The 11,885-nt window shown below is 52.4% G+C and overlaps 5 protein-coding genes across 5 annotated transcripts; 4 read left to right on the top strand and 1 right to left on the bottom strand.

Annotated features, from left to right (window-relative positions):
* BDP55DRAFT_50249 (uncharacterized protein) lies at nucleotides 1-996 on the top strand. Its single transcript, XM_060567646.1, has 3 exons — nucleotides 1-534; nucleotides 609-830; nucleotides 913-996. Exons 1-2 carry the CDS (start codon nucleotides 227-229, stop codon nucleotides 703-705), a joined length of 405 nt encoding a protein of 134 aa, XP_060432313.1. The 5' UTR covers nucleotides 1-226; the 3' UTR covers nucleotides 706-830; nucleotides 913-996.
* A 1,892-nt stretch (nucleotides 997-2,888) lies between these two features.
* BDP55DRAFT_547650 (mitochondrial carrier domain-containing protein) lies at nucleotides 2,889-4,101 on the top strand (the record flags this gene model as incomplete). Its single annotated transcript, XM_060568762.1, has 4 exons — nucleotides 2,889-3,096; nucleotides 3,204-3,626; nucleotides 3,680-3,832; nucleotides 3,887-4,101. 4 exons carry the CDS (start codon nucleotides 2,889-2,891, stop codon nucleotides 4,099-4,101), a joined length of 999 nt encoding a protein of 332 aa, XP_060432312.1.
* Nucleotides 4,102-5,179: 1,078 nt separating this feature from the next.
* BDP55DRAFT_692260 (uncharacterized protein) lies at nucleotides 5,180-7,960 on the top strand (the record flags this gene model as incomplete). The annotated part of the gene is made up of 5 exons (XM_060577090.1): nucleotides 5,180-5,395; nucleotides 5,466-5,582; nucleotides 5,642-5,914; nucleotides 5,973-7,732; nucleotides 7,789-7,960. The coding sequence occupies 5 exons, from the start codon at nucleotides 5,180-5,182 to the stop codon at nucleotides 7,958-7,960; spliced, it is 2,538 nt and encodes an 845-aa protein (XP_060432311.1).
* Nucleotides 7,961-9,570: 1,610 nt separating this feature from the next.
* BDP55DRAFT_656509 (Snf7 family protein) lies at nucleotides 9,571-11,128 on the bottom strand. The gene is made up of 3 exons (XM_060574378.1): nucleotides 10,749-11,128; nucleotides 10,243-10,606; nucleotides 9,571-10,160 (listed from the first exon to the last, which is right to left on the bottom strand). The coding sequence occupies exons 1-3, from the start codon at nucleotides 10,784-10,786 to the stop codon at nucleotides 9,927-9,929; spliced, it is 636 nt and encodes a 211-aa protein (XP_060432310.1). The 5' UTR covers nucleotides 10,787-11,128; the 3' UTR covers nucleotides 9,571-9,926.
* A 165-nt stretch (nucleotides 11,129-11,293) lies between these two features.
* Nucleotides 11,294-11,716, top strand: BDP55DRAFT_656507 (uncharacterized protein; the record flags this gene model as incomplete). Its single annotated transcript, XM_060574377.1, has 1 exon — nucleotides 11,294-11,716. A coding segment is annotated over exon 1 (232 nt), but the record flags the coding sequence as incomplete, so codon positions are not given.
* Nucleotides 11,717-11,885: the final 169 nt, after the last annotated feature.

Genomic DNA, 11,885 nt, shown 5'->3' with positions numbered 1-11,885 from the left:
GAAAGTGGCCCGTGCACCTCCTTGAATTGAAATGGTCACTGAGCTTCCCAGGACCTCTTGCCAGGGTCTTCTTTCACCTTTACATGTAGTTAACACTTACTTCGCCGTCAAGCATACTACTTAATTATTGGTTTTGCAGAGTCCTGGCAGCATAAATTCTGAAACGTTCTTTCCAACGAAATAAATTTTCTACAAGGCAAAGCTAATCTCACGAATCGAAGCCAAGATGGATAAAACACCCATTATCCATGCCTATAGACATCTCTACCGTGAGCTCCTCCGGGCAGTCCAATTCGCACCGCCACACAGGTACACCGTCCGCGACCAGCTGAGGGCGTCGTTCCGCGACAAGAGCGCGGTGTGGGACTCGGAAGTGTCCAAGAGGACACTTTGGTTTATACAGGCGGCTCGCAGAGAGGCCGGTATTGAGCACAAAGTCCTCAAGAACCTCGTTCGCGTGGCGTATGAGAGGCAGCATATGGATACGTGGAAGGTCAGCTACCGCAAGGACTCGGAATCTCGGAGCAAGGACGTGTGAGTTTTTCTTTTGGTTGATTTCTGTTCGGTTTGATTATGAGAGACATGGTCGCTGACGTCGACTCATTTAGCATCCAAGAGGCCAACAACATGAAGGCTACAGCGTATAATCACTATGACATGACGGTAAATATGCTGAACAAGTCGATGGGCATTCGACTGAGGTGATGGTCTCGAGCAAGTCACAATACTCTTAGCCGAGTTTTCACTGTCACGCTTGCAGCAGATTTACTCATTCCTGAGGCTCTCAAGCTCTTGTATCATACTGGAACATACAGGCATTGAAGGTCCGAGTAGGTGACCAATCTCAGCATGCCTAGACGGGATCATCAGCCCAGATACCACGCATCGAGGCTTATTGTGGTGCCAGGGTAGGACGACGGCGGGACGACGGAACGGAACACGATAAGCCCGAGAGAGCGCGACGCAGTAGGTGTTCTCATATCCGAGGGTAAGCTATTGGGGGGAACTGGTGTCGGGGAGAGAAAGGATCGCTGGTGCGACCTTTGCCAGGTGGGCGATCTGCAGATGCGCGGGGTCAGCAAGTGAAACGGCTCACCTGTGGTTGGCTAGCACGTTTGGCTACGTGAGGGTTGGAGCAGACGTCAAGCTGTTGATGGTTGCATGGTCGATAATTTGCTGGCGAAGCGCTGCTGGCGCCCGTTCATATGTTGACTCTTGCTGTTTCTGAGCTCATTATCTTCGCCTCTTGCGGGTCTTTGCTTCAAAATTTCCCCCGAATGAGGCCAGAGACATTGAGGCAGTGTCACTCAACAGAGAGAAACAGTCGAAAGGTGAATGGGGACATATGCGTCGATGGCTGCGTCTCGGAGACAATGACGTTTGTCGCATATGGCGGGCGTTCTGCCCCAAAGGTTGGGAAGTGAGCGAGAGATGAGGTACCCAACCTTCACGGACTGAGCTGAGGGCTGAGAGGGGAGAGTTGAGGCGAACCCCCGTGTACACCCCCGTGTCGGAGCCAAGAGTCTCGGCCGCCAGGGCGGTGGTGGTCGGCCCTTTGCCGGTACGGGGAGATAAAAAAAAAAGAGTGGTTCCCTTGGGGATCTATTTGTGAGAACCAAAAATACCCAATTCGGAAACAATATGGCTCGCCCCGTGAAACCGACCCGCTGTTGTCGTAAGGTGGTCGACCGAGTTGTCCGTTTGGACAAGTACGATATCCCCAAAAGCTCGGGTGAGAAAACAGTCAGTGACACTTGAGATAGCCCACCAGGGAGACTGGGAAAGGCGTCTCTGGCTTGTGACGGTGGATTCTTGAAATGGCAGAACTGGCCAATCTGGGCTAATTGGTGTTAGCGGCCGCTACCGGGAGGAACAAATGAAAAGCGCTGAATCGTTGGAGATCCAACGGGGCCCTGGTCCCGTTTCAGTGGACCCAGACACTAAGGCACAGGTATCACGGTAGGTATCTGTTGCTGCGAAGTGAGGTGCGTCCTGGAGATACCAATCAGTAGCGGTACGACTGGTCGCTGGGCGGGGCCGAAGGGGGGCCTCCCAGGTGCGGAAAGGATGCAGCTTTCCGCACCACGAACTGCCCTGGTCCTGCAGCTCTGGAATGGTCGTCGTTTTGAAGGTACCTCCTGATACAACCAGCGCAGAGTCGGAACCTCTCCCGGTCACTGGAGTTGAGGTAAGAAGGGGATGGTGAGGGGGGCCAGGTGCTGGACTGAGCTTGCCATGAGGACAGGGAAAAGGCAAGGTTGGGTGCTGCAGTTGTAGCCGTACTCGTACCTTGAACTACGGATACTTAGCTGAGGTGACGCTACGAATACAAGAGTCTGTGATGCGGATGTATCTTTCTACGCCGTAGATTCCCACTGCCGACCCCGCAATCCGAGGGACCTCAGAAGTATCCGTAGTACTAGTTAGTTCACGCCTACACTTTCGACGCTTCTTCCCTTCTTCTCTCTTTCATCTTAACCCGCAAATCTCTCATGGTTAGCGGGCACAACAGCGTCAATTCCCGGGGGTTCAGCTCTCGATTCCCCAGACTGCCTTGAGACAGCTCGTTCTACATCTCTGACCACTCGACTCGTCATCACCAACATCGTCTCTGTTTCCCTTCTGCTTCTCGCTGTCTCCATACTTCACGACCCCGTCACCCCGTTTGTCGCTCGTCCAAACCACAACTCCACCTGCTGCGCGGTCTGGATGGACCAAAACCCCAACTGGCAAAGGGCCGTATCACGACCGCGCTGAAGACCTTGATCTCTCCCCACGAGATCACCGTCTGAAGGCGCTGCTAAACCGCCACTGCTAGAAGCATGCCAGCGACAGAAGCCGAATATCACCAAATACACCATGTTCCGGCCCGCCAACCGACTGCGATCATGCCTCGAGCTCAAGAAGAGCGCCCGCAGAGGCTGGTCAAGCGCTACCGCACCGAGATCGCCGCCAGCACGTCGAGCATGTTCTCGACTGTCCTCGCTTTTCCCCTCGATAGCGTGAAAACACGAATGCAGACCTACCGATACGAAGGCTTCCTCGATTGTGTGAAGCACACATATCGCACCGAGAAGTTGAGAGGCTTCTTTCGGGGTAAGGAGTCCCTCTGTCCCTCTTCCTCCACCTCCCTTGCCCACGCGACCCCTCATCTCGCCCCAAGTCATGATCCCGTTAACTAACCTTCTTTTGCCCCTCACTAGGCGTCCTTGCCCCAATGGCTAGTATCACACTCGTCCGAACCATGTCCTTTTCGATTTACCAACGCGCCAAACATAACTACTCCGGCTGGGTCAAGAACGCCTTGGGATTCGACGTGTTGCAACATGTTAATACAAAAGGCACATATCCCAATATGTACTCCATTGCCTGTTTTGGAGCTGCCGGCGCCACCGCCGGCTCATGCATCACGCTTCTCGCCTGCCCCTTTGAGCTAACTAAGCTCAGCGCGCAGGTGGCCGTCTTGTTGTCAGACCAGCAAAAGCTCAAGGAAGCAAATTGCCGCGCCACCAATGGACACCAGGTTGCAGCAAGCTACCAGAATAAGGGCACTTTCAAGACCATGCGCAACATTGTTCGCCATAGGGGTGCTCTGGGGCTTTACACTGGCTTCAACTTGCACTTGTGTAAGTCTGCCCAGGCGTATAACCCCATCAAATCCCTCAGCTGACCATTCCAGTGCGAGATACGTTGGGAACGGCCATTTACTTCATGGTCTACGAGAGCGGGAAACAGCTCGGAACTACGTTTGGTGGCGACCACCCAACGACTAACAAGTTTGCGGTTGTCATCTCTGGGGGCATGTGCGGGATAGTATCCTGGGCAATGATATGTAGGTGCTTCTTGTGTAAGAAACCTCGGGCAAGTGACGCTAATCCTTTAGCAGACCCCATCGACTCGGCAAAGAGTATTTACCAGCGAAACTCACTCTTGTACTCAAAAGGGCAACAGGTTGAGCCGCCCCCGAAGATAGAATTCTTCAAACGAAATATGTATCGCGGACTGGGGGTTTCAATGGGTCGCTCATGCGTTGTCAATGCCATCTTTTTCTCTGCCTTCGAATTCACCAAGAAGCATCTCAACTCTCTGGACGACAACTAAGAAATGATGATTCGCATGAACTACTTTCTTCTAGCTGTGAATGTTGCAGTTGAACAAACGCACACATAATGGTCGATGGCGTTTTAGCTCGGAGGTTGATGTAAATCACCGAGCATACTTGGGGAGAATGGAATGGAAGCACGAACAGGAACCAAGTTGTAGTTTGGATTCGACTGCAATCAAATGACGATATTGAAAAAGAATGCGATGCTTCGTTTGGTGACCTTTAGCGTGTTCAATGTCCGGGATATAATGATTGTTCATGCCTTTAACATCGGCGCGTCTTAAGCAAGTGAGGGCCTAGACGCATCCTCTGTCGTAAAGTTTCGATTGAAACAACCTCGGTTTACCCATTTGGACCTCCCTTGCCCAGCCTCTTGACGATTCCTTCGTACGGGCGCTTAATCTCGGTATATGGTTTTAGGCAAGGTAGGCAATTAAGCATGCCTAAGTTCACACACCTAGCTGAAGATCGGTGGGCCCGTGCAGGAACCCCCCGCCACTATCATCACGTGCCGATAGTACTTAGCAGGAATCCGAGTTGCGACCCGACCTGTTTTGGGCCTTCCTGCGTCTGCGTCTTCAACTGGAACGTCTTTGCCTCAACCAGCCCTGGCGTTTCCGTCGTGACTTGTGACCTTATGCTCCCACGCATTTATCCAAGCACCACCGCACGCGCGTCTTATTCGAGTGCAACGAGCTCCTGCCGCAACTGCTTTGGACGAGTCGCAGATTTCCAAGTTTCCGCCGCCTGGAAACTTGAACTTTCCTTCTTGTCTACCGCTTTGCGTGACCACTGCTTTTACCGTTTCCTTCGCGCAGCAAGTACCACTTGCTGACGTCGACGCCTTCGGGAAGAAGGTGCAACTTTGCAGACGCGCGCCTTCTGGCTTGACGTACTTGACTTGAACACCACCCTGTCTCCGTGCTGGCTCTGGTGCGAGACAAAGATTGTCATCCCTTTTACTAACTGTCGTTGCTCATCATCTTTTTCTTTCTTTCCTGAGGGGCAGCCTTAGACAGCACTTTGGTCTTCGAACCACCATGGTAAGCTGATAATAAAGGAGCATCATCAGACATGGGGAGAGAGAAGAAACCACACCCTGGCCCGGGTACCGGGGCCAAGGATCGCCACCGCAAGGCTGGCAAGGTCAATAAAGCCATTGACCGCAGCGCACCGCTGCCGCCAGGACTCGTCGCCGCGAAGCCAGTTACTGTGGTCAACAACAGCAAACACCAGTCATATTTCGAGTTCGTCGAGAACAAAGACAAGAAGAAGCCTCTGCTCTTTCAGGTACGCCGTGCCGAGGCGGTTCCCTCGATACCCGACCCCACGACCACCGGACTAACCAACACTGCGCCAGATTACAACAAACAAAACCCCGCCTCCCGGGATGAGGCATATCCCCCTTGGCAATCCTGAACTGACCGAACGATGCAAGGACATCTCGAGAGAGACGGGGGCCTCGGTCTACATTGTGGTAAGACGTGTCGAAAATCAACAACCGTGGAAGACCATTACTGATCGCATGTGATCCAGACCATGGCCAAGAATAACGCCACGGACTTGAGTCAACAGATTCATCGTGTCGGACACCACATTCGCGAGTATATCGTGGATAGGGCTCTGGAGGAACTAGGAATGGACAGTGTCAACGAGCCGGAACTCATAGGTCAAGGCGACGCTCAGGTCGAGAAGATTCCCGAAAAACAGAACGACATCGACAAGCAGGCGGACGCCGCCCTGCGAGAATTATTCCCTCGGATTCCGAATACCGACCGGCAGCAGATTATCGACCATGCCTTCCAAAAGGTTTGTGATGACGTGAAGTTTATGGGTGAGATCGGTAGGTGCTAACAAATTGCTATAGGGAACAAAATTCAAAGGCGACCTAGTCGTAGGGCTCCAGCAGGACCTGTCTCTGTCGCGGCGAGTACAGCTTGCCGTCCTGGCACACATTCGACATAACCATACCAGATATGACCAGCTCCTTAGGGAGACCACTTGGCATAATGCCAGGCGAGTTACCGAGCAGCTTTGTCTGGATTTCCTCGTCAAGTGGCGAGGCGATGACGAAAATGGCCGCAACCAGCTTGATGAAATCCTTCGCGAGGTTGTGGTTCTTTCAGACGATTCTGACGATGAAGACTCGGGTGAGGAGCCCGACTCCGACTCGTCGGAGGTACTCATCACCAGGTCCCACAACGTTGGCAGAGTATCGGAACCGGCCGTAGCCCAGAACGTCGCTAACCGCGACAAACGCTTGGCGACAGCGATACCATCACATCCAGGATCCCCAATGCTCCTTGCCACGCCCGGGATGTCCAAGAGGGCTTACAAAAAAGCACGCAGACGCGCCAAACACCGTGAGCGTAACTTCAGTCGTTATGAGGCTGCTGCAAACGCTGCCTGGGATAACGCCAGACAGCGGCAGCGCGGGCCCGATGATCGCACGAACCAGGCAGGCAGCTCCGTTAGTCACGGAGCGCATCAACAGGGCCCGCCTGTTGTATTCATCGAGAACAGAGTTCCCATGGAGCACATCAATCGTGCGGGCTCGCAGATGAGGTTACCCCCTGCGCCGGCCCGCAACAACGCACATGAGCCCAGGCAGCACATGGAAAGTGCCTATGGGAGACCCAAGGTAAATGGAGCTGGCGGCATTCCCAGTCTCGGTCCCTCAAACCACGCGGGTGCCCGGGCTCGAGAGAGCAACCAGCTGCAAGATTTCCTACACCCATCCATTGAGCCGAGATCCCCTGACGGTGTGAGATCTCCATCACGCTATCCCCGTGGCATGATGGAATTCACGGACCGCAGAGGTGATGAGCTGTACCCGCGTCTGAACTCCCCACCCCGTGGCCCAATGGTACGCGAGGAGCGTTACGTCCATCAACCTCCCTCCTACCAAAGTCACCCAATCCATGCGAGACCTTTGCGTGATGGCCAGGACGTTTTTCAACCGCTTGAACTATCACATCGCAATGTGCTACAGGATTCAGCTCGGCCACTCGTGTATCAGCAGCCCATGCGAGATCATGGCCCTGCCCGAACTCAGGTTTACGCTGATAGAATCATCCATCGAGAGGACAATCTGAGACGACGTCAAGGCAGTGTTCCAGGAGAGAGAGCCAATCCCATTATGATTGAGGATCACAATTTTCACCCAGGTACAGTCGTTCTTGGCACAGGCGAGAGTGTTAGGGACAGATTTGGCCCCGATGTTGAGATCCTTGCTGTCCATCGCCCCGGACGTGATCGTGGCCCGGATACTCAGCTTTTCAATCCAATGGACGAAGGATTCATTCGCTTGAGGGAGAACAACATGAATCAGCGGAATGGACTGGAAGAGGAGGGCTTTCTCAGGCTTAGAGAGCGCCCTGTCGCCGAACCCAGGCATTCTACATATGGTGTTGATGGACGTTCTCGTCCCGATGACTATCGGACTGCACAACAGCCGCAGTCATATCGACCAGCCGAACCTTCAGGGCAGGCCATCTATGTTAGGCGCGTGGAGAGGCCGCACCAGGCTGATCTAGCCTATCCGGTGCACACTTATGAACGTATGGAGGCAGTTCGAAATGACGGCCTTGCTCAGCGCGGAGTCCCGTCGCCTGTATATGGCGGAGCGTAAGTTAGCTGCGAAAAGCGCTCGAAAATTACCAACTAACTCGAATCACATACAGGCCATATGAGCATTCGCAATATCACTCGATGCAGGGAGCATACGGTGTCCCCGTTCATCGACACGCCGTGCCAGCTCCCGGACCTGAGGATCCGTTTAGGTCCGACCGATACAGGCCATCGCAACCGCGCCAGTGGCCACGCTCAAATGACAACGTAATCGTGCTCGAGTAAGCACGACTAGACATGGAATATGTTCCCAACACTGTTCATAATCGGAATGATTATGCAATCATGTGTGGTTAGGATCGGTATGGCAGCATATGCGAGGCGTTCATAAATTACCAGCATCCGCCGACGAGGGGTATTGTTTTTGAGAATCACCAAGGACGGACGGGCGAGGTATAAGTATTTTCTTCGTTAGGGAACAGAAGGGCCAGTCAATCAGTGACAGCTTGGGGAGGATGCATGGAAGGAGTTGTTAGATATGATACCCCAAGATGATGAGCATAAACTGCTCTCGTCTGCGTTTAGTGGAGGACTATAGATGGGAAACCCATCCGAATGAGAACATGTTAAAGAATCACATCGCACTCACTGCACGACGGAAAGCACCGTTACATATCTTCGTGATTATGCTGACACGACTGCGAGGCATCATCCTCCATCTCAAAATGTCACACTCACAATAGTCCAATTCGGATTTCCGTTGGTCACAACACATGGGTGTCCTGCGCGTGCACGGGCTTGGTAGGGCAGTCGAGGTTTTGTTGATGATTCCGAGGATACCCATCCAGTCTGCGGTAGACAGCGAGCAAATAGCCAAGCCATCGTCGATGATGATGATGCGAAGAATAGTCAACAACGATTTTCTATCCCGGGCTGTTCCAAAATGTACAACTGGCTGTCAGAAGCGGGAGCACTTTATCTTATTGCCCCCTGAATTATCCAGAGCATCTCTCTAGTCTACCCAATCAATCAATCAATTAACCGCCTCCTGACTGGTGACTGGAATGGAGTTGAGGGGGTATATTTAAGAGGGGAAAGTAGGTTGTAGGGGGGGGGGATATTCGGGTTGGTATACGGCATGCTTTTGGCTGTCCTACGTCGCTGGGATGTTCACTAACCCTCCCATGCCCTCCGTAGTAAAAGTACTGAGATGGTTTAGGTAGTCCCTTAATATGTGATATAAATAAAAGCTCCGCTAGGAATTAAATTTGGTACTATACCGGTACCGTGTCTTCTAAGTCTAGAATCTAAGTAATATATAGAAACTGTAAAACTGGCGTTAGTGCTTAAGGAGAATAATATAGTATTGATATACCATTACACAACTAAAGTACCCCTTTCCCGCTCCCTCCCGATTTGCTAGTATTCACTCACTAATACGTCCTGCAGGCAAGACGCCGCCTCTAACCAGCGGGAGATTGAATGAGCCTCCGTTTCTACGGCCTAGCGTTGAAGCAGACCTTGCGCCTGTATTCGTGGAGGGAGAGGAAGAAAGTCCCAGAGGCAACGCCGCAGAGGCACTGGTAGCGATGTTCACTCTGAAAGGAAAAGAGGACGACGTCCAACAAGGGTGAGACGAAACACCTATGCAGCGTATCGCGCCTTTTGTACTATTGTGAAGCCGTGATATACATAGCTAGCGTAGCTTACAGACCATGTCTTGTTGGGTGCGTATTTCAAAATATCCCACAGATGCAAAGATGTTGCAGACGTCTGTAACTCAAGGTTTGCAAGAGATCCTCCTTCCGGAGCACCGCATAGCTATCGTCAACAAATACCACTTGCCGAGTTAGCCATCATCATACTGTGAATCCTGAAATTGAATCAATATCGATGTGATCATCAGCTCATTTGTATTGAACCCCCTGAGAGTTGATTCTAGGAGCCAAGTAACGGCACATTCCGAAACAATGCAACGGTGTAGTTAATGAATTCAAAAAAGCAAACATGTCGAACCGTCCCGCCCCCAGTCTAGTGTCATATTGCCGCGCGCAGAGATGAAGAAAACTACTATAGATGTGGAAAACAAAAGACATGCTGCCACACCTCAAACTCCATGAAAATGCAACGAAAATTCCCCCGCACGCTTGAAGGACCCCCCCTGTATCATCAAGAACGTAAAGATAAGAAAGATGTGCTAAGAATAAATGGGAAATTTCAGGAAGGAACAAACGTCCAAAGAGACAGCCCATCATGAAGCCAACATGGGCTGTCTCGTCCGGATCGGCTGCTGCGCCTCGGGCTCTTCCTCCTCGCCCTGCGAGACCGGTAATTCCGTGTCGGGCACCGTGGGGAGCTTGTGCGGCTTGGGCGGGTTGCGGATAGCATCTTCGGCGGCGACGCTGGCCTCGAGCGCGGCGAGCTCGTCTTCAACTTCTTCCTCGTCTTGGACGGATATACGGCCGCCGAGCATCTCGCTAACTTCCTAGAACGTGGGTAAAAAAGGTACTGTCAGCCAAAGTTTCAAACATACACACTGGACTGCACATTTTGACCATTCCCCGTACCCTTTGATAAGCGATGGCATCAGCCGTCTCGCCCATGAGCTTCTCCACGTGCTCGATGCCGCCCATCTCAGAGTGAATCTCCTTGAGCACCTTAGTGCCCTGCTGCAGACCAAAGACGACGTCCTTTTGGATCATGGCGAACTCGACCGACGACGTGAGCTTCTCGAGCTGCTCGAGCTGGGCGTCTGTCTTTTGTAAGAGGGATTCTTGGTATTTCTTGCGGCGGAGGGCGAGGAGGGCGCGCGGCTTGTCGCCCTTTGCGAGCATTTGCTTCGCGATGGCCGTCTCCTTGTCTGTTAGGACTGTGATGCGGCGCTGGTATTGGTGGAGCTTGTCGCGTTGGAGCTTCATGTCTAGGATTGCCCTGGAGGAAGAACATCGAGGGTTAGCGGGTGTTGGTTTTCATCATGGCCGTGGTGGGATAGATGGGTGAAGACGCATCGCGCATTGCGCATTACGAGCGTCGCATGCGCGCGCGATATTCGGTGGGATCGGGAGTGTCGTACTTGTCCTGGGCGGTGACTTTGCTTGTGTTGCCGCCCATTTTGAAGAAGAGGAGGAGGATGCGATGGGATTATGCGATTCGGCAATGGTGTTTTTGTCTCGTTGGTTGGGAGGAAGTTGGAGGGGGGCCGACTTCGTTGCGAAGAGTGTGTTGTAGTATATGGCAACGTAAAGCAGGAAGGCGAATGAAAGTAAGCCGTGGGTATTCGGTGCACGAGGTTTCGGAGGTAGTTCGGTCGGTCGGTCGGGCACGCGATACCGGTGATCGGTGACGGAGGAGGAATGGAGGGTTGAGTTGGTCTCGTGCCTGAACCGGCTCGGTTTCGAGGCGCAACGCTGCGACGGAGGATGGACTGGGGGCACCGCTGTGAGTGCTCCGAGGGTGGGCGGGCACGCGGGTTGGAAAGGCGGGCAGTTCGTCATTGCTCTTTCCCCATGTATCAGGTGGGGGCGATTGCGGACCCTGATAAGATAAGGCCGTTTGAGGCTCCTGAAGGTACGACGGGCGCAGCTAACGTGCCTTAGGTAATTCATGTTACTGGGCCAACGTGTTTGCGACTTCATGTCTTCAACACCCACATTGAGATATCGCAGCTACGTCTTTGTCGGGTAGCGGCTAGCGATATTCCATGGTCTTCAGTGATGAGTAATCCCATGACATCTGTATGAATCAACATGATGAGCCGTTCTAGTCTAGTCGCAGACCTGATAACAGGCGTTGCATCACTGAGCATATCTAGACAAGGACGGCTACAAGTGATGTCAGTCACTAGCCACATCCATGTATCCATAAATGATATGTATACTATCAAGTTCAACTACCGAATATTGTCATCTTTGAAATCAATAAAAGAGTTTATTTGCCATTCTGCTACAGGACGAGCTACATCTCCCGTGTACATGTTGAGATAAAATCCTGATCCTGGCGACGTTCCTGATGATGACTTCCTGTCGAAGAACGAGGAAACAAGTAAGATAATATGGTGTTCCGGTAACGAGATGGACAGTTTCGGAGTGGTGCAGGTGGTGAAGGTGAAATTGTGATGAAATTTCATGGAAGTCGAAGGTGGGTGAGAATGCCTTCTTCCCCGGATGTTGATGACCTCTCACGAGTAGATACTCGATTACATGGCTCAGCA

The sequence above is a fragment of the Colletotrichum godetiae genome (assembly GCF_030913485.1).
Source record: "Colletotrichum godetiae strain CBS 193.32 chromosome Unknown BDP55scaffold_11, whole genome shotgun sequence".
Lineage (NCBI taxonomy): Eukaryota > Fungi > Ascomycota > Sordariomycetes > Glomerellales > Glomerellaceae > Colletotrichum > Colletotrichum godetiae.
This window is presented reverse-complemented; position numbering and strand designations above follow the sequence as displayed.

Excerpts from the sequence above, each read along its gene's own strand:
- BDP55DRAFT_656509 (XM_060574378.1), bottom strand. The coding sequence starts at position 10,786 with ATGGGCGGCAACACAAGCAAAGTCACCGCCCAGGACAA. Across the intron at positions 10,607-10,748 it reads AAAGTCACCGCCCAGGACAA|GGCAATCCTAGACATGAAGC; the intron begins GTACGACACTCC and ends TTCTTCCTCCAG. Across the intron at positions 10,161-10,242 it reads ATGCCATCGCTTATCAAAGG|GAAGTTAGCGAGATGCTCGG; the intron begins GTACGGGGAATG and ends CCCACGTTCTAG.
- BDP55DRAFT_50249 (XM_060567646.1), top strand. The coding sequence starts at position 227 with ATGGATAAAACACCCATTATCCATGCCTATAGACATCTCTACCGTGAG. Across the intron at positions 535-608 it reads GAATCTCGGAGCAAGGACGT|CATCCAAGAGGCCAACAACA; the intron begins GTGAGTTTTTCT and ends CGACTCATTTAG.